The sequence below is a fragment of the Haliotis asinina genome, chromosome 1 (genome assembly GCF_037392515.1).
Source record: "Haliotis asinina isolate JCU_RB_2024 chromosome 1, JCU_Hal_asi_v2, whole genome shotgun sequence".
In the NCBI taxonomy this organism is placed as follows: domain Eukaryota; kingdom Metazoa; phylum Mollusca; class Gastropoda; order Lepetellida; family Haliotidae; genus Haliotis; species Haliotis asinina.
In genome coordinates this window covers 16,129,267-16,155,925 of record NC_090280.1, presented here as the reverse complement: position 1 = coordinate 16,155,925, position 26,659 = coordinate 16,129,267, and the positions used below count along the sequence as shown (strand labels likewise).

Genomic DNA, 26,659 nt, shown 5'->3' with positions numbered 1-26,659 from the left:
TGATAACATACATTATCAACTTCTGAAGCACTTACCAGAATCTTGTTTAGAAACTCTTCTAAATATTTTTGATGATATTTGGACGTCAGGGAAATTTCCGTCATCGTGGCGAGATGCTATAGTAGTCCAAATACCTAAACCTGGACGTGACCATACCGATCCTTCAAATTATCGCCCAATTTCTTTCACAAGCTGCGTTTGCAAAACCATGGAACGCATGATAAACAATAGACTAGTTTGGTACTTAGAAACCAATAACCTCATAACAGATATTCAGTGTGGCTTTCGTAAAAACAGAAGTACCATTGATCACTTGGTGCGTTTGGAGTCTTTTGTCAAAAATGCTATAATTAATAAACAACATGCAGTGTCTATCTTTTTTCATTTAGAAAAAGCGTATGACACTACATGGAAATACGGCATTTTAAAAGATTTACATGCCTTTGGATTGCGAGGCCGATTGCCTCTATTTATATCCAACTTTTTAAATAACAGGCAATTTCAAGTCCGGGTGGGTTCTACCCTGTCTGATCATTATAATCAGGATCAAGGTGTTCCACAAGGGAGTATTTTATCTGTCACTTTATTTAGCGTTAAAATCAACAGTTTATCCAAAGTTTTAAATGATTCGATTGACGGATCACTTTTTGTGGATGATTTTAATATCTCTTGTCGTGGTAAAAATATGCATACTATTGAGAGGCAACTGCAGCTATGTTTAAACAAAATTAATGAATGGTGTCTTGAGAACGGTTTCAGATTTTCTAAATTAAAAACTAATTGTATACATTTCTGTAGACGATATAAACCACATAAAGACCCTGAACTATTTCTAAATGGCACTGCTATTAAAGTTGTAAAAGAGGCCAAGTTCTTGGGATTGATTTTTGACTCGCATTTAACGTTTCTTCCCCATATCAAATCCCTTAAAGCTAAATGCCTGAAGGCACTTGACCTTTTGAAAGTCATTTCTAATTGTAAGTGGGGAGGGGACCAAGCTACCCTCCTACAACTTTATCGATCATTGATCCGTTCGAAACTTGATTACGGTTCCATCGTATACGGTGGAGCTTGCAAAAGCAACCTTAAACTTCTTGATTCTGTACACCATCAAGGTTTAAGACTTTGTCTTGGGTCTTTCCGAACTTCACCTATTGACAGTCTTTACGTTGAAGCCGACGAACCATCTCTTGCACAACGTCGTATAAAATTATCCTTACAATACATTACTAAATTATACTCTAATGATTCTAATCCTGCATACAACTGTGTGTTCAACCCACTTTATGAAGATTTGTATGACAAAAAGTCTTCTCTTGTTCCACCTCTTGGGCACAGAATTAAACCCTTTCTTTCTTCGGCCGGCATTGAGCTGGAAAATATAGCTCCCTCCCGTCTCCTTTCTTCTCCTCCTTGGCAATTGGTTAGGCCACAAGTCGACCTCACATTAACTTCTTCTAAAAATCAGAAACTAATGAATTACAATATAAACAAGAATATAATCAATTAAAAACTAAATATAGCAATTACAAACCCTTATTTACAGATGGATCCAAGGACGGTGGCGAAGTGGCTTGTGCCACTGTCATTGGATCCAGAACAATATCTTCTAGAATTCCAGATAACAGCTCTATTTTTACTGCAGAAGCAAACGCCATATTAACAGTTCTCAGATATATTCAAAGACACCCTAAACGTAAACAATATATTATCTATTCCGACTCTCTTTCTTGCCTTCAGGCTATTAAAAATATTTCTTGTAAACATCCACTTTTAATAGAAATTATTGAATTGTATAATGATCTTGCTACTGGCCAATACGACATCGTCTTTTGTTGGTTACCCAGCCACGTAGGCATTTCAGGGAATACACTGGCTGATCTTGCTGCCAAGGCAGCACTCAACAAATCTGTGACTCCACTTCTTATTCCATATTCAGATTATAAACCTACAATTAGATCTTATATCCGTGATCTAATGCAGAAGAAGTGGGACACTCAAGTAAGTATCAATAAATTACATGAGATAAAACCGTATATTGGTTACACCTACTTGGGTTGTCAGTCCAGATTTGAGGAGGTCATTATGCGACGACGTCGCATTGGCCATACGCGGTATACACATGAGTACTTGTTAAAAGGTGAGGATCCTCCGTTTTGTATCCCTTGTGATGAAAGAATCACAGTCAAGCATGTTTTGCTTGACTGTGTTGAATATTCCATCACAAGGGATAACTATTTTACATCACGAAGTATGAAGGATCTTTTTAGTAATGTTAGTTGTCATTTAATCATTGCGTTTTTAAAAGAATTAGATCTGTTTCAGAACTTGTAAATAGATAACCATTTTATGATTGGAAGTTGAATCAGCAGATAACATTGTTAATGGCTGTATCCTCGAAGGGGGTTGAAGTACCGTAAAATTATTGTCCTCCTGAGAGGATACGTAAGTCCCAAAACATTTGGAATCAGATTTAATCTTCCACATATTTTAGCTGTAATATATGTGTCATCGTAATTTTTGGCTAATCTTGCATACAGTCGCCAGCAGCTGAGGGATGGTGTAAACCCAGCTAGGGACCATGCAGGTAGCAGAGGTACTGTAAGTCCCCATGGCCCCTAGTATGGTGATCTACCCTCTGTTGTTGGCGATCTACGGCCTGTTTTTATATTGTACTGTCCCAATAATGATACTATTATTTTTTAAGTTTCCACACTAGTTTTAATAATAACTGTGATAATCTAGTGGTTTTACTGTCCTTCGTCGATAGGTTCTTCATAATATGCATATATATTCTTTTTGTCACGTATGTTCTCGTCACGATATGGCTGCAATATTGCCGATGTGACGCTAAATATTAACTCACTCACTCACTCACTTTCACAATACCCTTGCTACTGTTCAGAGTACGGTGCACAGAGATTGACACTGGAATGCCGACAAATGATTTTGTTGAAAGAAGGTTAATTGTCTGTTGCCTCCTACTGCACTCAACAAGCAAAGAGCCTGTTCGTAAACGTCTAAGATTTCTAACATCACCTGCAATGCCCTGTATGCCTTTGATACAGCAAAAGGGTTCAGTTTTAATTGAGTTTTGTCGGTGGTCTCAGTTACAATAAAACGTGGCCAGTAGTCAGTGGATATGGACAGTCCTTGTTCAACATCATCAGGGTCAGTAACATCAAGAGGACGTTTGGTTTTCTTGAGGGGGCTTTCGTAAGCCATGGTAAGTTTATACTGTTTCATCATTCGAGCTCCCCATCCGCCACGGAGCATCACAGGGACAATGCTATAAGCAGGCGGGTTTCCAGCCTGCAAGCATCCAGGATACCCAGATGATATACTCAAGCAGAATAATACAAAGGTAGTTAGTCCACCTAAGTGCCCCATGAGCCACTGCATTCTGGACATAAGACTCTAGGCAAATTACGAAATTGGAACTGTACAATCGAAATACAAATGAATCATCATGGAGCAAAGACAAATATTTAAATAATTTCTCAAATTTATGTAGCAACATTTACATGTATAGGGCTTAGGATGACCAGCCGATTGGTTGAACCGGGAAAGAAACACATGTTGTTCCTCTACAAAATACTTGTTAACCTCTAGACATGGAGTTGAAACCGTACTCACAGGACGATCGGAGGTGCTTTCCCCCGTCACGTTCGCCAATTGAGCCTCATGACTCCAATATAATTCAATGGAACTGCAGAGGGAGTAAAATAACTTAAACGAGTTACAGTTACTCGTACACGATTGTCAACCTATATCCAAGAGACATATCTTTAAGATACAGACAATTTTATTTTGATTCAATATGATGCATACCATTCTTTTTCTCCTCAGGGGGATCGTGCAACTGGGGGTGCTTCTAGTTTAGTACATCACAACGTCATCCACAGCCCTGTCGCCCTAAATACACAACTGCAAAATGTAGCTGTTCGTATTACTGTGCACATGGCGCTGACATTGTGCAGCATGTACATACCGCCCTCTCCAAATATTCAAAAATCAGATCATCATGATCTATATGATCAACTAGCGAAGCCATGTTAAATCATGGGCGATTTAAACGGACACAACCCACTTAGTGGAAGTGTCAACATAAATACTGAGGGTAAAATCATCAAGGATTTCATATCCGATAATAACTTATGTATTTCCAGCCACTTATTTAAATCGAGCTACGGGAACATATTCTTCCCTGGATATATCATTTGCTGATTCTAATTTATGTAATGAATTTGAATGGGAGGTCCCCGATGACCTATGTGGGAGTGATCACTTCCCCACCATTCTCAAAACAATCAGCCCTGGTGACGATCCACCTTTATCAAGAAGGAACTTTACCTGGGCTGATTGGTCATTATATGAGACACTGTGTACTAATCGTTTTAAAGATGATGTATTTGCGAACAGCGAAGATCCCATACTGTTGTTTTCAAATATACTCAATGGCATTGCTGACAAAACTATACCCAAATCCTCTGCAGTTCCACATATTCGTAAGCCATGGTTTGATAATGAATGTAAACACGCCAGAAGGAGCAGGAGAAAAGCTGAAAAATATTTTCGCCGACATCCTACTGTCCATAATTTTAACAAATTTAAAATTTTAACTGCCAAGGCTCGACGTCCATTTAAACAGAATAAGCATCAATCTTGGAGGAAATATGTTACTAAAATAAATTCACGCACACCAATTTCAAAGGTGTGGAACATGGTCCAAAGGATTAAGGGCAAAGGTTCTAAATCTACTGTTCACCACCGTAAGGATGATGGCAATATATTAACCAATAAAACCAACACACTTTGACGAAGCTCTCGCTCAACATTCATCCCCATCCAGTTATGTTTCAGGAACATCAGAAACAACAGGAGAAGAAAAGTATGAACATTAAATCAATAAATTAAAACGGTGAGGACTATAATGAATTGTTTTCAATACATGCGCTACATACCGCCCTTGAGCAAGCTCACTGCAACAAGGGCTGATAATATTCACTATTACTTTATATTCACAGCTCATGTTTGGAAACGCTTCTCAATACTTTTGACACAATATGGACTTCAGGGACTTTCCCAACTTCATGGCGTAATGCTATTGTTGTCCCTATTCCAACGCCTGGCCGGGATCATAGTGATCCATCAAATTACAGACCAGTATCCCTAACATGTTGCGCCTGTAGAACCATTGAACGAATGGTAAACGACAGATTAACTTGGTATCTTGAACCCAATAACCTTCTTACTAATATACAATGGAAAAAGGAAAAACCGCAATACCATTGATCATTTGGTAATCCTTTCTTAAAAATGCTATTGTAAATAAGCAACATGCTGTGTCAATCTTCTTTGCTGTTGAGAAAGCTTATGGTACGACCTGGAAGCATGGTGATCTAAAGGATTTACATGATTTTGGAAGGGGTCGGTTACCTCTTTTTATATCAGAGTTTGTAAAGGACAGGCAGTTTCAAGTCCGAGTGGGTTCAACCCTGCCTGATCCTTACAATCGGGATCAGGGTGTCCCACAAGGCAGTATTTTGTCTGTTACTTTATTCAGCATCACGATCAACAGTTTATCCAAGGTTTTAAACGATTCAATTGATGGAGCATTATTTGTGGATGATTTTAATATTTCTAGTCGTGGTGGAAAAATGCATACTATTGAACGACAACTGCAGTTGTGTCTAAATAAGATAAATAAATGGTGTCTTGAAAATGAATTTATATTTGCTAAGTCAAAAACTAATTGTATACACTTTTGTAGTAAATGTAAGCCTCATAAGGAACCAGAACTATGTTTAAATGGCACTCCCATCAAAGTTGTCAAGGAGGCCAAGTTTCTGGGTTTAATTTTTGACTCCCACTTAACATTTTTACCGCATATCGAATACCTAAAAACTAAATGACTGAAGGCATTCGATTTAATGAAAGTCGTTTCTAATTCAAAGTAGGGAGGGGATCAAGCTACTCTCCTACACCTATACAGATCACTTGTCTGCTCGGAGCTTGATTATGGCTCCATCGTATATAGTGGAGCCTGCTAAAGCAACCTACAACTACTTCATTCTCTCCACCACCAAGGCCTAAGACTTTGTCTTGGGTCCTTTAGACCCTCTCCTGTTGACTGTCTCTATGTTGAGGCAGATGAGCCTTCTCTTACTCAACGCCGTATAAAACTAGCTTTACAGTATATTACGAAACTCTATTCTAACGAGTCTAATTAATCCATTGTGTTGTTAATCCTCTTTATGAAGATTTGTACGCCAAGAAATCTTCTCTTGTCCCTGCTCTGGGGCTGAGAATTAAGTCTTTCATTAATGCCGCTGGCATTGAGCTGCATAATATAGCGCCTTTTTGTCTTCTTTCTTCTCCTCCTTGGCAGTTGGTTAGGCCACAGGTTGACCTAACATTGACTACATTGAAAAAAGCAGAAATAAATGACTTACGACATATACAAGAATATAATCAATAAAAATTAATTATAGCAAGTATAAACCCTTATTTACAGATGGTTCCAAGGACGGTGGTGCAGTAGCTTGTGCCGATTGCCAGACAACAGTTCTATTTTCACAGCTGAAGCTAACGCCATACTAACGACTGTTAAATACACTCAAAGGCACTCTAAACATAAACAGTATATAATCTATTCAGACTCCCTTTCTTGCTTTCAGGCTATTAAAAATATTTCTTGTAAACATCCACTGTTAATTGAAATTATTGAATTATATAATGATCTTGCTACTGGCCAATGCGACATCATCTTCTGTTGGTTACCCAGCCACGTAGGCATTTCTGGTAACGCAATGGCCGATCTTGCTGCCAAGGCAGCACTAAACAAATCTGTGACACCACTTCTTATTCCATACTCTGATTACAAATCTAGCATTGGAACTTACATCCGTGATGTGGTACAGAAGTGGGACGCCCAAGTAGGTATAAATAAATTACATGAAATAAAACCGTTTATTGGTTACACCTACTTGGGATGTCAGTTCAGATTTGAAGAGGTTATTTTACGGCGATGTCGTATTGGCCATACCAAATATACTCATGAATATTTATTGAGAGGTGAGGATCCTCCGTTCTGCATCCCTTGTAATGACATAATCACAGTCAAGCATGTCTTGCTTGACTGTGTCGAATATTCCATCACAAGGGATAATTATTTCAAATCAAGAACTTATGATTGGAAGTTAAATTAGTAACTGAGATTGTTAGTGACTGTATCCTCGAGGGAGCTTGAAGTACCGTAAAATTATTGTCCTCCTCAGAGGGTACGTAACTCCCAAAACATTTTGCAATTTAATTTTCCTTCTTTTTAGTCGTAGTATTTCTGTCATTTTAATTTGTGGCTAATCTTGCATACAGTCGCCAGCAGCTGAGGGGATGGTGTAAACCCACTAGGGACCTTGCAGGCAGCAGAAGTAATGTAAGTCGCCATGGCCTCTAGTATCGTCATCTACCTTCAGTTGTTGGTGATCTATAGCCAGTTTTTATGTTGTAATGTCCGAACAGTGTTCTGAAATATTTATCAAAATAATCTGTTGGGATTTTTTGGTGTAGAATATGGACCACGTCTGCAGCCATCGACCTTGTTCACAAGATGAGACCTGTGTGCCAGTAAACAGGGCCTTGGGGCACCTGTGTCTGCATGGAGGTAAGTGATATGACGTTACAGGTCAAGTCTGTTTTGAATACTACATGAGGTTTGTTTGATCCCTCTACAAGTTCTCTTAACTATGTGTCTTGCTTTTTGTATTCCATGTGTATAATGTAGAGGTAAAAGACCCTCGAAAATACTTAGAATTTTGAATTTTGGAGGCACCAATAGTTTATTTCAGCAGAACACATTCATAATATTTTCCATGTTAGTGAATGCAGCAGTGCGTGTGCTTCGGTTGTAGCAATAGCAGGAGTTCATTCATTGTGTTATCGGTATGAACACAAGGCAAAGAGACGCCCCTACTGGACATGCATTTGGTTTTGTGCATACATCCGAGGCACAAGAACCGCCGTTATATGGTGTGGCGTTAAACAACAGATCAGCAAAGAAAGGGGAGAGACCTAGTCCTCTCTGGGAAATGCCCTTGACTATTGTGAACCAAACCATTAAACTTTGCTTAAAATGCTCTACTGCCTAAAGCTATATCGTTCTCGTGCTACATTCGTCAGCCGTTTTAAAAGATAAACAAATAGAAAATAAAAAAATAAAAAGATAAAAAGCACTTTCTTTCATTGTTTTCTGAAGGTACACAAGAGGTAACGGAATCACCACTGACTGTCAGTAGTCAGTATGCATCACATCTTAGTGGTGCAGACACAATTACAACAGCGACTATTGATGCAACCCCAGCAACCTCACCGCCTGTTACTGCAGTACGTACTATTACTACACCTAGTATAATACCAACATCTATGACAAGCGCACCTGAAGCAACTAGTGTTATGACACCTGATACTGCACGCCCTACTACTGTGGCAACTACTGCCTCTGCAAACACTACTGGAGCGTCTGTGTCTATAGCTGAAGCTTCTAGTTCAATGACACCATCTACTGCAGCCTCCACTACTAGACACGTAACAACCACTCCAGATCCTACTGCTGTACCAACAGCTATGACAAGTGCACCTGAAGCAACTAGTGTTATGACACCTGATACAGCACGCCCTACTACTGTGGCAACTACTGTCTCTGCAAACACTACTGGAACGTCTGCTTCTACAGCTGAAACTTCTAGTTCAATGACACCATCTACAGCAGCCTCCACTACTAATCATGTAACAACAACCACTGCAGATCCTACTACTGTACCAGCAGCTACGACAAGTGAACCTGAAGCAACTAGTGTTATGACACCTGATACAGCACGCCCTACTACTGTGGCAACTACTGCCTCTGCATCCACTACTGGAGCGTCTGTGTCTACAGCTGAAACTTCTAGTTCAATGACACCATCTACTGCAGCCTCCACTACTAATCAAGTAACAGCAACCACTGCAGATCCTACTACTGTGACGTCTACTACTACTTCTCTGACTACTGTCACTACTGCAACTACGAGAGCTGCAGCAACCAGTGTGACAACCACAACTGAAGCTACAAGTACTATGACATCGGATACTAATCGCGTTACAACTACTGCAGCACCTACAACCGTGCCAACTACAGCAGCAGCAACTACTACTACAACCAGTGCCACATCTACAGCCTCTTCTACAACTACGCAACCTACTACAACTATGCAGATTACTACGATGTCTCCCGGGGCATCTTCAGGTAAGCTCTCTAATCTGGAATCTCATCCTTTTTGTCAGGGTTTGTCAGCACCTACCCTTTCCTACAACAAGTAAACATACAGTTTAGTGAGTGAGTGAGTGAGTTTAGTTTTAGAACGTATTCCAGCAATATCACGGGTTTGAACACCAGAAATGGATATCTCACATTGCACCCATGTAAGGAATAGAACCCTGGTGTACGAGCGAACGAGCTCTTGCTTAAAATCAAAACTACGCCTCACCCAGTAATTGAGTTTTCATATTGAGACCAAATTCAGGCTGTCACTGTTGTGTCTACCTTTTGTGTTTTGAACATACATTATTTAGTTAATATGTTGTTGTTGCGTCAAACTTCGGACTACTCAAATTTGTGTAACATGCTGTAGGTCCCATCAACTTCCACACCATTGTGCTTTGTGGTATGTTATTGAATGTTTCTACGATTGACGAAATCTTCAGTATGCGGTAAGAAAATTGTAAAATGCACTTTTACAGATTCCTGTGTGTCGACAAATTGTGGGGACCGAAGAGGGAACTTTCATTCGTGTTCCGGCTGCGACAAGTATGTTGAATGCACGCAGAACGGCCCTTTTGAAAGGTCTTGTGGGGCAGGCACCGAGTGGGATAACGACAAGCAGTTTTGTGATCATCCACCTTCAGCCACATGCAATTTACCAATTGACGGGTGAAACTATTTCTCACTTCTCAGAGACAACATCACGGAACACTTTCACGAACCAGTTTGATATGACTGAAATGCTTTTGTCTTTGGCAAATATTGAATAGGCGTAGTGAATTACCAGCAAGCCACGTATTGTCACTTTTGGTTAATACTCGAGGACTAAATGTCTTGTCAATTTTTCTTTTATTGCCCACTAATCAAATCACTGAAACACTTTCAGTTGAAGGCCCATATGTTCGCAAACGCCATGCAAAACAAAACACTAACACCATCACATATGTTTCACACTTGTGCTACAGTATCTTGTCACAAGTTGTGTAACACCTGAGCACTAGTACATTCTCAAAATAGTGCAAAATGGAGCACCTATACCATGTCATACGTGTAATAGCTGAGCACGTATTCCTGGTCTACCTGAACGCCAATACCTTGTCACTTCTTGTAGTTTACCTGAACAAAAATATCTTACCAACAGTGACGCAACAACCCACTCTTGGTACCTCGTCACAAACAGCCTAATACAAGACATTCCTATTTCGTGTCACATGTTGTTTATACTACACTGACGCATGTTGTTTATTCTACATTGTAACTCACTCATCCCCATGGTATATAATATGAGCACCCAATACTGTGTCACTAGTTGCTTATCCCATGTAACATCGAGTCCCGAGTCACTTGCCCTCGTAGGTCTTGTAATAAATCAACAGGAATACTTCGTCACGTGTTGTGTAATACCTAAACACGAATACCCCCACAAACTGTGTTGTACCCGAGCACGAGTCCATAGTCACGTGTTGTGTAATACCTAAACACGAATACCCCCACAAACTGTGTTGTACCCGAGCACGAGTCCATAGTCACGTGTTGTGTAATACCTAAACACGAATACCCCCACAAACTGTGTTGTACCCGAGCACGAGTCCATAGTCACGTGTTGTGTAAAATCTGAAAACCAGTTCGTTGTCGTACTGTTCGTATTGTGTAGTACCTGAGCACAAAGCTGAGCTAACACAAGTACCTCCTCACCTGTTGTGCAGCTTTAAGCATGTCTTGCCATCAGTTGTTTTTAAAAATATTTGAACACCAGTATATTGTGACACGTTATGCAATATCTGGACGCCAATACCCTGGCACACGTTTCGCAGTACCTGAACACCCATACTAGTATCTGGTTACACGTTGTATGAAACCTGAACACCAATATCCAGTCAATACACGGGGATCAATGTCTAGTCACAAGTTGTGCAATATAACATATGTTATATTTGGGATTACACGTTCTTAGTAAACTACAAATTCTAGTACTTTTCTAAGTTGAGTCCCATCTGGGATTCGAACCTACACCCTCAGAGTGAGGCACCTAACTGCCAGCACACAAAAGTCAGCTGCCTAGCCCGCTCAGCCACCGCGACTTACATTTGACCACTTTCTAAATGGCATTGTGTAATCAAAGTGCAATATTAAAATGCAATACTTGAACATCAATATCTTGTCAGACGCTATGCAATACCCGGACACCAGTACCTTGTCACTTGCTGTGTAATATCTGAGCACCAAGGCACCCGTGGCGAGCCACCTCCTCGTGGTGGGTGCTGGGTAACGCCAAGAGCTCGCCGACACCCCCGTAGTGGACCCGGGGGGATATTTGGTCCACCAACCCGTTTGCCGTGGGTTGCGGCCCTGTGTCGGTGGAGGAGGGGATCCTGGTGGTTGAGGGCAATGGGAGCAGGACCAATGTTCCTATTGCTCAACACACCACTTTGGCCCTTACTTCACCTAGACGGGTGGTAGAACTGGCCCAGTTCTATCAATCGGCTGGTCACGCCAAGCCCTGAGCTACAACTATTTCATGCTCAAAATTTATGAAACTGGTAATTTGATTTTTCATGCTTGGCTCTTTGGAGATTGTAATTTGAAATTCATCATTTTATATATGTTTTTGCCTAGAGTCGTATGCCCAGAAGGCGGTGGCTCATGGGCCAATCTGGTGGAAATATTAATCTTTTGATTTTTCTACTGGAGTATATCATCCGGGTATCCTTGGTGCTGCAAGCTGGAGGCCCGCTTGCTTTGGCATTGTCCTTGTGATACTCCGTGGTGGGTGGGGAGCTCGGATGATGAACCATTTAAAACCAACTATGGCTTACGAAACCCCCATTAAAAAAGCAAAACGTCCACTGGACCCTGATGAAGATGATAATGAACACAGACCGACCCAATCAATTGAGTACTGGCCACGCTTTATAGTGATCGAGACTCATGATAAGACACCACTATAGTTGAACCCGTTTGCAGTATCGAAGGCTATTCAAGGCATTGCGGGTGATGTCAAAAATGTTAGACGCTTGCGTTCAGGAGCTCTTCTCATTGAATGTAGTAAACGACAGCAAGCTACAAACCTGATGACAACTGAAATGTTGGTAGGAATTCCTGTGTCAGTCTCAGCTCACAGGACGCTCAACACTAGCAAAGGCATAATTCGAGATCGTGATCAGTTGTTTGCGGACATGACGGAATTAGATATTGGGACAGAGATGAAAGATCAAGGTGTCATGCATGTCAAAAGGTTTACAACCCGGAAAAATAAAGAAACTGTTCCAACAAACACATACTTGTTTTCTTTTTCCTCGCCAACTGCTCCAAAATCTGTGAAAGCTGGATACTGTAACATCGCTGTTGATACCTATGTTCCTAACCCATTAAGGTGTTTTAAGTGCCAAAAATTTGGACATGGAGTGAATAGTTGTACATTGTCTGTCACGTGTGCTCACTGTGGTGAGCAGACACATACAACAGAAGATTGTACCAACAACTTTAAGAAATGCGTTAACTGCGCCGGAAGTCACTCGTCTTTCTCAAAAGACTGTCCAGTTTGGAAACGGAACATGGAAATCAACAAAATCAAATATACTCAAAACATTAGCTTTTCAGATGCAAAAAAACTTGTCCAAAGATCAGACTTAACAGAAACTTATGCTTCTGTTACCCGAACATCGCCTTCGCCAACCGTGAATGTAATCAAGTCTTCTGTTTGCTGTCAAACCAACTTAACATGGATTAATACTGACACTCCTCAGACTTTGCTACCTGAATCATCCACTCAAACTGCTGACGTACTTCCGGAGCCCATGGGTGTTCAGGATGTACCTTGTACACAGGAGAAATTATCTCAGACAAATGCAAAACGGACGTCTCAATCCAATGTGAAAGAAACTGAGAAAAACAAGCTTAAATCTAGATGTGAATCTTCACAAAAGGGTAAAAGTGGAAGAGCCTCAAAGGGGTCTAGTAACAAAATCCAACTTTTTAATAAGTTCGGATCCTTGGAAGATATGGATGTTTCCGAAAACATCCAAACAAGGGCACATAGCTTGTCGCCCTCCAAAAGAGTGCGGGGTAGATCCCCAATAAATCCCCCCAAAAGATAGTTTATTCCAATAATATTGTACAGTGGAACTGCAGAGGACTGAGGACTAATTTACATGAATTACAGCTAATAGTCCAAGATTTTACACCTTCAGCGTTATGTCTCCAAGAGACATATTTAAAACAAACAGATACATTTGACCTTCGTCATTTTAATACATATCATTGTTTTTCACCTCCGGGTGATAGAGCCTCTGGTGGATCATCCATTCTAGTCAGACAAAACGTTATTCAAAGCCCTGTATCACTTATTACTAACATGCAGGCTGTTGCAGTGAGAATTACTTTACATGTAGCATTTACGCTATGCTCTCTCTATATTTCGCCGTCTTCAACGTTTGCCAAAACTGATCTTCAAGCTCTATATGACCAGCTCCCGAAGCCCTGTATTATAATGGGAGATTTAAATGGGCACAACCCACTCTGGGGTAGTGTAACTACAAACACTAAAGGGAAATTGTTGGAGGACTTTTGTTCCGACAATGATGTATGTATTTATAATGATGGTTCCAACACATATTTACACCCTGGTACTGGGACTTATTCTGCTCTCGACTTGTCATTGACAAATTCCGAACTATTAAATGAATTCGAATGGTCAGTCCACAATGACCTGTGTGGAAGTGACCATTTTCCTACTATATTAAAAGCTGTAACTCCATCTGATGTTCCTCCATCATCAAGGCGGAATTTTAAAAAGGCTAATTGGGCTTTATATGAAACACTGTGTGCTGAAAAACTAAAACCAGAACGTTTTATTGACGTTCCTGATGCTATTAAATCTTTTTCTGATGAACTGAATTCCATAGCTGATGAGTGTATACCAAATTCCTCTGTAGTTCCACACATAAGAAAACCATGGTTCAACGATGAGTGCAAACAAGCTAGGAAGGCAAGGAAGAAAGCAGAACATTATTTCCGTCGCCATCCTATGGTGCATAATTTAAATAAATGTAAAATTTTAAATGCTAAAGCACGGCGTACTTTTAAACAAAACAAACGCCAATCTTGGCAAAATTATGTGTCCAAAATAAATTCTCGGACACCCATGTCCAAGGTATGGAACATGGTCCAGAAAATCAAAGGTAAAGGTACTAAATCTACTGTCCATCATCTTAAACATGGAGATCAATTGCTTACTGATAAATCAGATATTGCTAATAAACTAGGTGAAACCCTTGCTAAACACTCTTCCTCTTCTAATTATGTACCAAAATTCCAGCAATATCAAAAACAAGAAGAAAAGAAAACTATTAATTTCAATTCTGATAATGGGGAAGATTATAATGAAACGTTTTCTATTCATGAACTCCATACTGCTCTTGATCAAGCTCATGACACTGCTACTGGAGCTGATAACATACATTATCAACTCCTGAAGCACTTACCGGAATCCTGCCTAGAAACTCTTCTCAATATTTTTGATGATATTTGGACATCGGGTAACTTTCCTCCGTCATGGCGTGACGCCATAGTAGTACCAATACCTAAACCTGGACGTGATCATACGGATCCGCCCAATTATCGACCTATTTCACTAACTAGCTGTGTTTGCAAGACCATGGAACGCATGATAAATAATCGACTTGTTTGGTACTTGGAAACAAATAATCTTATCACAGATATACAGTGTGGTTTCCGTAAAAACAGAAGTACTGTCGATCACTTAGTGCGTTTAGAATCATTTGTTAAAAACGCACTAATTAATAAACAACATGCTGTGTCTATCTTTTTTGATCTTGAAAAAGCATATGACACAACCTGGAAACATGGTATTTTGAGGGATTTACATGACTTTGGTTTGCGAGGTCGTTTGCCTCAATTTATTGCCAACTTTTTAAATGACAGACAATTCCAGGTCCGTGTGGGTTCTACCCTGTCTGATCATTACAATCAGGATCAGGGTGTTCCACAAGGCAGTATTTTATCTGTCACTCTTTTTAGTATCAAGATCAACAGTTTATCAAAAGTTTTAAACGATTCAATTGATGGATCGCTTTTCGTGGATGATTTTAATATTTCTTGTCGAGGTAAAAACATGCATACTATTGAACGGCAACTGCAGTTGTGTTTAAACAAAATAAATAAATGGTGTCTTGAAAACGGCTTCAAATTTTCGAAGTCCAAAACTAATTGTATACATTTTTGCAGAACATATAAGCCACATAAGGACCCAGAACTATCTCTAGATGGCACTCCCATCAAAGTTGTAAAGGAGGCCAAGTTCTTGGGATTAATTTTTGACTCACATTAAACGTTTCTACCACATATCAAATCCCTCAAAACTAAATGCCTGAAGGCACTTGACTTGTTGAAAGTCGTTTCAAATTCTAAATGGGGAGGGGACCAAGCTACCCTCCTGCAACTTTATCGATCACTGATCCGGTCAAAACTTGATTATGGCTCCATTGTCTATGGTGGAGCCTGTAAAAGCAACCTGAAACTTTTAGATTCTGTTCACCATCAAGGTCTAAGACTTTGTCTTGGCTCCTTTCGAACTTCACCTGTTGACAGCCTGTACGTTGAGGCTGATGAGCCATCTCTTGAGCAGCGACGTATCAAATTAGCTTTACAGTATGTAACAAAATTATATTCCAGTGAGTCAAACCCTGCATATAACTGTGTTTTCAGTCCTCTGTGTGAGGACTTATACAATATGAAATCTTCGCTTGCACCGCCTCTTGGTTTAAGAATTAAACCATTTCTTGCTGCTGCCGGCATTGAGCTGGAAAATATAGCTCCTTCCCGTCTTCTCTCTTCTCCTCCTTGGCAGTTGGTTAGGCCCCAAGTGGACCTAACACTGACCACATTTAAAAAATCAGAAACTAATGAATTACAGTATAAACAAGAATATCATGAATTGAAACATAAATATAGCAGTTATAAATCCTTATTTACAGATGGGTCCAAGGACGGTGGCGCGGTGGCTTGTGCCACTGTCATTGGATCCAGAACAATATCTTCTAGATTACCAGACAACAGTTCTATTTTTACCGCTGAGGCTAACGCCATATTAACAGCTCTTAAATATATTCAAAGACGCCATAAACATAAACAATATATAATCTATTCCGACTCTCTTTCTTGCCTTCAGGCTATTAAAAATATTTCTTGTAAACATCCACTTTTAATAGAAATAATTGAATTATATAATGACCTTGCTACTGGCCAATGCGACATCGTCTTCTGTTGGTTACCCAGCCACGTTGGCATTTCCGGTAACGCAATGGCCGATCTTGCTGCTAAGGCAGCACTTAACAAATCTGTGACACCACTTCTTATTCCTTATTCTGACTACAAAGCTAGCATTAGAGCTTACACTCGTGATCTGATGCAGAAGAAGTGGGACACCCAAGTAGGTATAAATAAACTACATGAAATAAAACCTTACATTGGTTATACATACTTGGGTTGTCAGTCCAGATTTGAAGAAGTCATTTTGCGACGATGTCGCATTGGCCATACAAGATACACTCATGCATACCTTTTAAAAGGTGAGGATCCTCCGTTTTGTATCCCTTGTGATGAGAGAGTCACGGTCAAGCATATTCTGCTTGACTGTGTTGAATTCTCCATCACAAGGGATAAATTTTTCAATGTCAAAACTATCAAGGACCTTTTTAGCACTGTTAGTTGTCATTTAATTATTGGTTTTTTAAAAGAAATTGATTTTTTGGTGGAATTTTGAAATTATGTTGTGTAAATAGATGCATTTTAATGATTGGTAGTTTGAATTAGTAACTTGAATCTTTGGTGGCTGTACCCTCAAAGGGGGTTGAAGTATTGTAAAATTATTGTCCTCCTGAGAGGGTACGTAAGTCCACAAACATTCACAGTAAATTTAAGTCTACCAGGATTTTAATCGTAGCATTCATGTTCTTTTAATTTCGGCTAACTTTTCATACAATCGCCAGCAGCTGAAGGGATGGTGTAAATCCAACTAGGGACCATGCAGGTAGCAAAGGTACTGTAAGTCCCCATGGTTCCTAGTGTGGTGATCTACCTTCTGTTGTTGGCGATCTATAGTCTGTTTTTATATTGTATTGTCTAAATAGTGGTATTAGTTTTAACTTTCCATGCTAGTTTTAATTGAAATTGTGATATTCTAGTTGTTTTACTGTCCTTCGTTGACGGGTTTTTATGATTTATATATGCTCTTTTTCATTGTTGAATGTTCTCGTCACGATATGGCTGAGATATTGCCGATGTGACGTTAAGTATTAACTCACTCACTCACTCACTCTGAGCACCAAACCTTGGCCCAGGTTGTCTAATACACGAGGACCAATATCGTGCCACATGTTGTGTAATACTTAACACCCTTACTTTGTTACATGTATAATACCCCAACACCAATACTGTGTCCCATGTTGTGTAATGCCCAAACACGTACACTCCATAGCATATGTAGTATCTGTGCATCGGCACCTTGTTGTGTGTTATGTAAAACCTGAGAAGCAATCACTTGTCACACACTATGTAACGCATGAGTACTTGAACCTTGCTGCTTGTTGTGTAATACCTGAGTACCAATATAGCGCCGTATGTTGTCTAATCCCTGAGCACCAGTGCCTTGTCACCTGTTGTGCTATACCTAAACAGCTATACTTTGTAACATGCGTAATACTCAAGCACGTGTGCCTTGTTACATGTCGTGTAATTCATGAGTACCAATAGCCTGTAGCATATAGTGTAATACCTGAGCAGCAGTATCTTGCCATATGTTGTCTTATACCCTGAGCACCAATACCTTGTCACGTGTTGTGTAATACCTGATGTGTTATTACATATTTGGTAAACAATGGGCATAGCTAGTTCGAGGCGCAGGACACTGCACCTCCCTTTCACAGCATACTCCAAAGTAGTAGGTGATAGGGTTTGTTATTCTCCCTATAGCTTCTCAAAAAGATGTTCTTACCGAGATCATGGTAGCTTACACTCGAGACGGGAGAAACACAAGAAGCATGTGAACTATCGTGATCAGATGCGTCATGGAGTTCGGCGACCAATTCATCACATAATGATCAACACTTCGTTGCATGTATCTGTGGTAAATAAAAGTACTCATTGTTTCACAGTGCCGATGGGTTTGTTCATGATTTGTTCGGTTCATATGATACTGGATTATATAATGTTCCCAGCAATTAATGAGAGAGCTGTTTCTAAAGCATGCCTGTAAACTATAGACGTTTGGCATAATGAATATGTTGAGATATAGTTCTTTTAATGTCTAAATGTCTTTTCAGCACTTTCTGAGGCCTCCTTGCTCTACACTATTCTCTTACCATGAAATTCTATGACAGGGTATTTCAATATTCGCGTACTTTTTCTTCATATCCTCAATATTTCAAGTTCTTTTTGGTTTAGACTTTCCTCCATCCATCAGCACACATTCTCAAAAAGATCTAAATCCGGGCTGCAGCTGGGTCAATAAAAAATCCTGAACATATTCATCCGAGAGTCATTCATTTGTGTAGTGTGTGCAGTGTGTTTTAGGTCGTGGATTTGCTATCTAGATCTAAATGTAAATCCAATTAGACAGTGTTCGATCGATTAGAAGCAGGTGACCATTTAAGATTTCAACATATCCTTCCATCGTCGAATTTCCTGTGGAAATACACAACATGTTAAATTTCGAGCTATCTCTTGAGCGTTAGCAGACAGGTTTCACTGTATATTTTGTCCAAATTTCCGCTGAGTTCGGATAAAAGCCAGACAACTCTCATCGGAAAACTAATATTATCCATATCTTGATTTTCGTGAACCCTACTTCTTGTATCAGTTGTGAAGAAATTTCACGAGTTTACACTCAGTTTGTCTGTAAGTTTTATCTGAGAGTATCATTATACTCTCCCATCAACCATTTCATTTATGATACTCGATGCTTTTCAAGTTTCCCCAGCTCATGATCTGATAGGTAGGAAACTATACCTACCTACAAGTTATGATTGTGACTTTCGTGGGTGGATCACCGGGTACTGAACACTCACTCAATTTTTACCGACCACTGATGTCCGGCAACCGTCAGTTGATATCTGGCTTTTCTTTACTGGCCACAAGGACACTGACAACCGCTACCACTACCTACCTCCGACTACTGACGAGTACAGCTGACCACTGCTACCTACTTCTGACCTTTGTCGCTGACCCTAAGAAGAATTGCTGGCCACTGACTGCAGATCAGTACTTGTACAAACGGGCACTGACCAATGAACCTGCCGCTGACTCTTGACCTCGGACCATTATTCCTGTCCTTGACCCCTGCCCACGACCACTGCTACTGACCACTGACCCCGACCATCGCTACTGACCACAGCTGTTATCCACTGTCCACTTTTCATGACCACTGCTGCTTACCACTGACTGCTGCTGTTATCCACTGGCCACTACCACTACTGTTGTCCACTCACCACTGTTGTTGCCCACTAGCCACGGCCACTCCTGTTGTCCACTGACCACTGCCATTGACAACTGACCACTGCTGTTGACAACTGACCACGACCACTGCTGTTGACCACTCATCACTGAGCACGACTCCTGCTGTTGTCCACTGACAACGACCACTGCTGCTGACTATGGCCGCTGCTGTTGTCCACTGCCATTGGTCACTGCTGCTGTCTACTGTCTACTGCTGATATCCACTGCCACTGACCTCTGCTGTTGTCCACTGACTACCGTCGTTGTCCACAGACCACGACCACTGCTGTTGTACACTGACTACTGCTGTTGTCTACTGACCACGATCATTGTTGTTGTCCACTGACCACAACCACTGCTGCTGACCATGACCACTGCTGTTGTCTACTGACTACAGCTGTTATCCACTGACCATGACCTCTGCTGTTGTCCACTGCCACTGATCATTGCTGCTGTCCACGAACTACTGCTGTTGTCCACTGACCACAACCACTGCTGCTGACCATGACCGCTGCTGTTGTCCTTTGACCACTGCTGTTGTCCACTGACTACTGTTCTCCACTGACCACGGCCACTGCTGTTATCCACTGACCATGACCTCTGCTGTTGTCCACTGCCACTGATCACTGCTGCTGTCCACTGACTACTGCTGTTGTCCACTGACCACGGCCACTGCTGCTGACCATGACCACTGCTGTTGTCTTCTGCCACTGACCACTACTGCTGTCCACTGACTCCTGCTGTTGTCCACTGACTACTGCTGTTATCCACTGACCATGACCTCTGCTGTTGTCCACTGACCACGGCCACTGCTGCTGACCATGACCACTGCTGTTGTCTTCTGCCACTGACCACTACTGCTGTCCACTGACTCCTGCTGTTGTCCACTGACTACTGCTGTTATCCACTGACCATGACCTCTGCTGTTGTCCACTGTCACTGATCACTGCTGCTGTCCACTGACTACTGCTGTTGTCAACTGACCACGGCCACTTCTGCTGACCATGACCGCTGTTGTTGTCCATTGACCACGACCGCTGATTTCGTCCCTTCACCACCTATACAACCACTGCTGTTGTCCGCTGAGCATTTACCACGACAACGGCTATTGTTCATTAATCATGCCAACTGCAACTGACCATGGCCACTGCTGCTGACCAATGACTACTAACCATGAACAATCCTGACCACTTACCGCAATCACTGCTAACTATATCACAATAAATATTCTGATTTTGTTGAAAACTGTAAACAAATTTTAAGAACGTCTGCTATTGATTCACGTTTAGAGATTTTCGACCAGCCATGTGTTCACATATTCAATTCAAGAATATAAAAGATGTAATACGAAATTATGGGGTAAGACGGCCTTTTGTCAGCGACGTGACCTCCCCATGTCTACTATAAGCCTTTACCGACACCTTGGAGTGTGTGAATATGGCTTGACGCCGATTGTTGCTTTTTCCCAACAATATCAGACATCGTACCCATCGAAATCGGGTCTTTTATGTAATGTGCAGACGATCTGACCATTAGGCGGAAATCTTGTGAAACAACATTTGAGGAGGGGTGGTATTATTATTACTTTAAGGCCGCACATCCCTGGCATATGAAGCTCAATGCGCATATGTATGCCTATGAGTGATTTTTGCAGGGGCATAAGCAATCATATGTAAAATAACGAGTCAATATAATTCCTTCTTTTCTTCTTGCCCAAACTGCTTTGTAGCTTTATAAAAGATTAAATGAGCTTAAATGCCTCATAAAATGGCAGACAGGAAAGAACGGAAAACGAGAAACCTACGCATGCTCACATGCCATTTTGCTTAAGCTAAACATACATTTCAATGTACATTGCTAAAAGTCAGATCGTTTATATAGTTAGAAAAGCTGCACTGCTAATTTGCATACAGTCACAATTAACCTCTCAATTGTCTTGCACAGTAATGTACGTTTATTGGCATTGTTGCGTTATTAGCATGTCGAGCATTGTGTTTTCTGTTTGCTCTGACATAGTGTAGTACGAGATTTTTAAGTTTTAAGGCGTGGTGGTGTCACATTGCTACAAATTCAATAAAAGGCCAGTTTCTGAACATAATCGTAACTTGATGAAACCGTCTTCTTGCTACTAGGTGGATTTTGTTTTTAATCTGCTTTTCTGCTCGTTGGTGCTAGCCCACATTTCACGTTCAACATGTGGCCTAATGAAATCTACATTACTAATGCTTAAGATATATAGTCAGATGAATTATTGGTTCCAATATATCATCAAATAATTAGTCTGTCGTCTCTTTAGGAGATGAGGTGTGGCTCCACGGATTTGTTCAGTAATGCTTTTGATGCAGTATCTGTCACCTGTCAGCAGATAATCCGGCATGGCTTCTTAGCCAACAAAAAGGATGTATTGAAGAATGCAGTTTATGGATCAGCTTCTTGCTTATTGCATACAGCGATGTTCCTGTATAGTGTCTAACACCGTTATCAAGCTAAACGTGATCACAAGTACGGAAAGAGATGTACACGTAGACTTTGCATGTTATAACGAAAAACAGAATAACATAATGCATAATTGGATTTGGTATTGGGGAGTAATAACAAAAAAGTCACACAGAGCATCTCCGGCCTGGACCAACCTGACATCAAGCTTTCCATACAATCCACCATCATCCTTTCTAAATAATGTATTACTCTCTAATATGCAATGGACAGATAAATGGCAGAAATTGGTAATTGATAATGCCTCATTAATGTTCAATGTACTTCGTAATGGTAACAACAGCATGCACAGTCTATTCTGCAGTTGTTTCTAATCAATTCCATTTCATTGAAACCAAGTGCAGTGTGTTTCGTATTTGCGATCTCAGCGGCTAATGATTAATAATTAACGTCACATCGGCAATATATCAGCCCTGTCGTGACGAGAACATTTAACATTTGAATGGAATGTATGCATATTTAAAGGACAGTAAAATATCTAGAACACCACAGGTATACATGTAAAACTAGTAATTAAATCTAAAACATTTTAGCTATGAGGTACAACACAATATAAAACGGGCTACAGATCGCTAACAACTGCAGATAGATCACCACACTAGAGACAATGGAGACTTCCAGTGCCTTTGGTACCTGCATGGACCCTAGCTGGACTTACATCCCCTGAACACCTGGTGACTGTACGAAATTTTAGCTAAACTTGAAATAACAAAAATGTTACATTTAAAACTCCTGGTATGGTTACTTTGCACGTTTTGGGACATACGTATCCTCTCAGAAGGACAATAGCTTTTCAATACTTCAATCCCCTTTGAGGGTACATCTACAAACAATTCAAGTTCCTGATCTAAAGTATATATCACAAAAATGCATCTATGTACAGAATATATGAAACAAAATTCATCCACGAAATCAATTTCTTTAAATAAAACAATGAATAAATGAGAGCTAACATTCGTAAAAAGATCCTTAACAGTTTTAACATTGAAATGTTTATCCCTTGTGATGGCAAATTCAACAGAGTCAAGGAGGATATGCTTGGCCGTGACTCGCGCATCGCAGGGGATACAAAACGAAGATCCTCACCCTTTAATAAGTCTGCATGAATATATCTTGTATGGCCAATACGACATCGCCGCAAGATGACCCCTTCAAATCTGGACTGACAACCCAAGTAGGTATAACCAATGTAGGGTTTTATTTCATGTAATCTATAGATACCAACTTTGGTGTCTCATTTCTTTTGCATAAGATCATGGATGTGATGCAGCCTGAAATTTACACTTTACGATACTGGGAATAAAAGGTTGCGGGTGTGAGGTGAACTCGTTTATTCTCCAGTCGGTAGGTATTTGTTGATATCAGTGGACACTCTGTAATAATAGCGTCATCATAAAGACTAATTCATTTAGAGGTTAAAATATATCATACAATCAATAAGCATAGGTTTACAGGTACATTACTACCTGTAATAACGCATACGTCATATGCTCATGTCATTGAAAGTACATATGCAAACAACTTTTTTTACGAATGGGTTTACCAAATCATAATATGTCGTCATGTTATCTAGTGCATGATGCAAGACAATACAATATATGCAACAATAAGTAAATACATCACGCATGCATGGATCATGAAACAGGCTATAACATGGCGTACCCTGTGGGTGACACAGGAGTGTTGGAACAGGCAATCCACCCGTCGCTTACTACAAGATTGTGATACCTTAGCCATGAAATATATACATATGTCAAGTGACTGACAATAGTTCAAACACAACAGTTAAATAATACATATCATTACTAGAAAAGGTTTACTTCTTTTTGTGGTTTATATAAATAAGCCTCATCCATTCACGCTTGTAATTCAAAGTTATATACTTTGATATACACTCATCAACTATGGAATTCAACTGATCAGAGAAGAAATTATCACCATCAGGAACGTCAATAAAATGTTCAGGTTTACCTTTTGCAACACACAAACAGCCTATTTAAAAAATCCGCCTTAATGATGGAGGAACATCAGATGGAGTTATAAGTTTTAGTATAATAGGAAAATGGTCCCTTCCACCGAGGTCATCATGCACAGACCATTCGAATTCATTTAGTAGTTCTGAATTTATGACTGACAAGTCGAGAGCAGAATAGGTTCCTGTGTGAGGATGTAAATATGTGTTGGAACCAAAACAAAAGTCTTCCAGTAATTTACCTTTAGCGTTTATAGTTACACTTTCCCAGGGTGGGTTGTGCACATTTAAGTCTCCTATTGTAATACAGGGCTTCGGGAGTTGGTTATGCAGAGCCTGAAACGTCGAAAACGGAGAGATATAGAGATAGCATCATGTAACCACAACGTGCAAAGTTAGTCGCACTACAGCGGCCTGAAGATTAGTGGTAAGGGAAACAGAGCTATGGATAACGTCCTGTTAGACTAGAATGTAAGGCCCTACCGTGGCCTTATCACCCGGAGTTGAAAAGCAATGATATGATGAAAGTCAAACGCATCTGTCTGTTTTATATAGGTCTCTTAAGGCATAACCAGATCGCTGAAGGCATAAGATCTTGGACCAATAGCTGTAAATTATTTAAAATCGTCATCAGTCCTCTGCAGTTCCACTGTACAATATTATTGGAATAAACTATCTTTTTTTTGTTTTGTTTTTTTGGGTGGGGGGTGGGGGGTGGGGGTGGGTGGGTGGGTGTGTATTGGGGATCTACCCCGCACTTTTTGAAGGGCGACGAACTATGTGTCCTAGATAGGACGTTTTAGACACGTCCATGAGTGAGTGAGTGAGTGAGCGAGTTGATATTTAACGCCACATCGGCAATATCTCAGCCATATCGTGACGAGAACATTTAACATTTAAACGGAAGATATGCATATTGTAAAAATCTGTTCATTTTTTTAAAAATCGCTGACACAATCGTTTCTTGTGTGTGTCCTCTTACTATAGTGAGCACACACTACAGAAAATGCACAGGTAGGTACACCGTGTCCACATTTCTGGCACCCCTGTGCGGGGTGAGGATGTAGGTATCAACTTGTTTAGGCGTTTGGAGAGTATCAATTTTTTTCGGGTTGAAAAACGCTTTACATAAAGCACACCTTGATCTTTCATTTCTGATGCTTTGCCAAGTTCTGTTTTCACAAGGACAATGCTAAAAGCAAGTGGTTCTCCAACCTGCAGCACAAGGATATTCAAATGATATACTCCAGCGGAAGAATTACAAATCATTTATACACCAGATTGGCCCATGAACCACCGACTTTTGGGCATAAGAGTCTAGACAAAGTATCACAAGGTCAATGCTAAAACAAGTGGGTCTCCAGCTTTCAGCACCAAGGATACTCAGATGATATACTCAAGTGGAAAATTGTAAATAAATAATACACTAGACTGGCCCATGAGATACCGCCTTTTGGGCATAAGACTCTCGGCAAAGTTTAGAACATAGCGTATTTCGATGTCTAAAACACCAAATAGCTCTGAGAACGTGAACTGCTCCAAAACGCACACTCAAATACACATTATCACTACTTAATAAACCTAAACTATTCACTAGTAAAGTAAATTATCAAAAGATAAACTTCTCGACACTTCTGTACAGCGCAGCTGTAGAATGTCACAGAGAAAGCTCAATGTCTGGTATGCTGGCGATTAGGTGCCTGACTCTGAGGGTGCAGGTTCGAATCCCGGATGGGACTCAACCAAAAAAAGTACTAGAATTTGGAGATAAAGCAACTGGAGGTGCTTCAATCTTGGTGCGGCAAGGTATAATACACAGTCCTGTCTATCTTAGTACTAATCTTCAAACTGTTGCTGTTCGTATCAATCTGCATATTGCATTGACTCTGTGCAGTTTACATATTCCTCCCTCCTCTGATATTACACAGTCAGACTTAAAAAATCTGTATGACCAGCTTTCAAAGCCATGCCTCATCATGGGCGATCTGAACGGCCACAACCCGCTTTGGGAAAGTGACCATACTAATACTAAAGGTAAAATCCTTGAGGAATGTATTTCTGATAATAATCTATGTATTCTCAATGCTGATTCTGCAACATATTTACATCCTGCTACTGGCACATATTCTTCTCTGGATCTATCACTCGCTGATTCCACCATATATAATGAATGTGAATGGGCTGTACATGATGACCTGTGTGGGAGTGATCACTTCCCCACCATTCTTAAAGCAGTCAGCCCTTGTGATGATCCACCTTTATCAAGACGGAACTTTGCCAAGGCTGACTGGACATTATTTCAGACACTATGTAGTGATCACTTAAAACATGATATTTTTGCGAACAGCGAAGACCCTATACAGTTATTTGCAAATGTA

At 40.4% G+C, this 26,659-nt stretch overlaps 1 protein-coding gene across 1 annotated transcript in view; it reads left to right on the top strand.

Annotated features, from left to right (window-relative positions):
* LOC137284880 (uncharacterized) overlaps nucleotides 1-11,521 on the top strand; it is a 38,010-nt gene extending 26,489 nt beyond the window's left edge. The window contains exons 2-4 of the mRNA XM_067816949.1: nucleotides 7,573-7,666; nucleotides 8,258-9,286; nucleotides 9,781-11,521. Coding sequence (XP_067673050.1) covers nucleotides 7,573-7,666; nucleotides 8,258-9,286; nucleotides 9,781-9,974 — 1,317 coding nt within the window. The 3' untranslated portion in view covers nucleotides 9,975-11,521. The remainder of the gene's footprint in view (nucleotides 1-7,572; nucleotides 7,667-8,257; nucleotides 9,287-9,780) is intronic.
* Nucleotides 11,522-26,659: the final 15,138 nt, after the last annotated feature.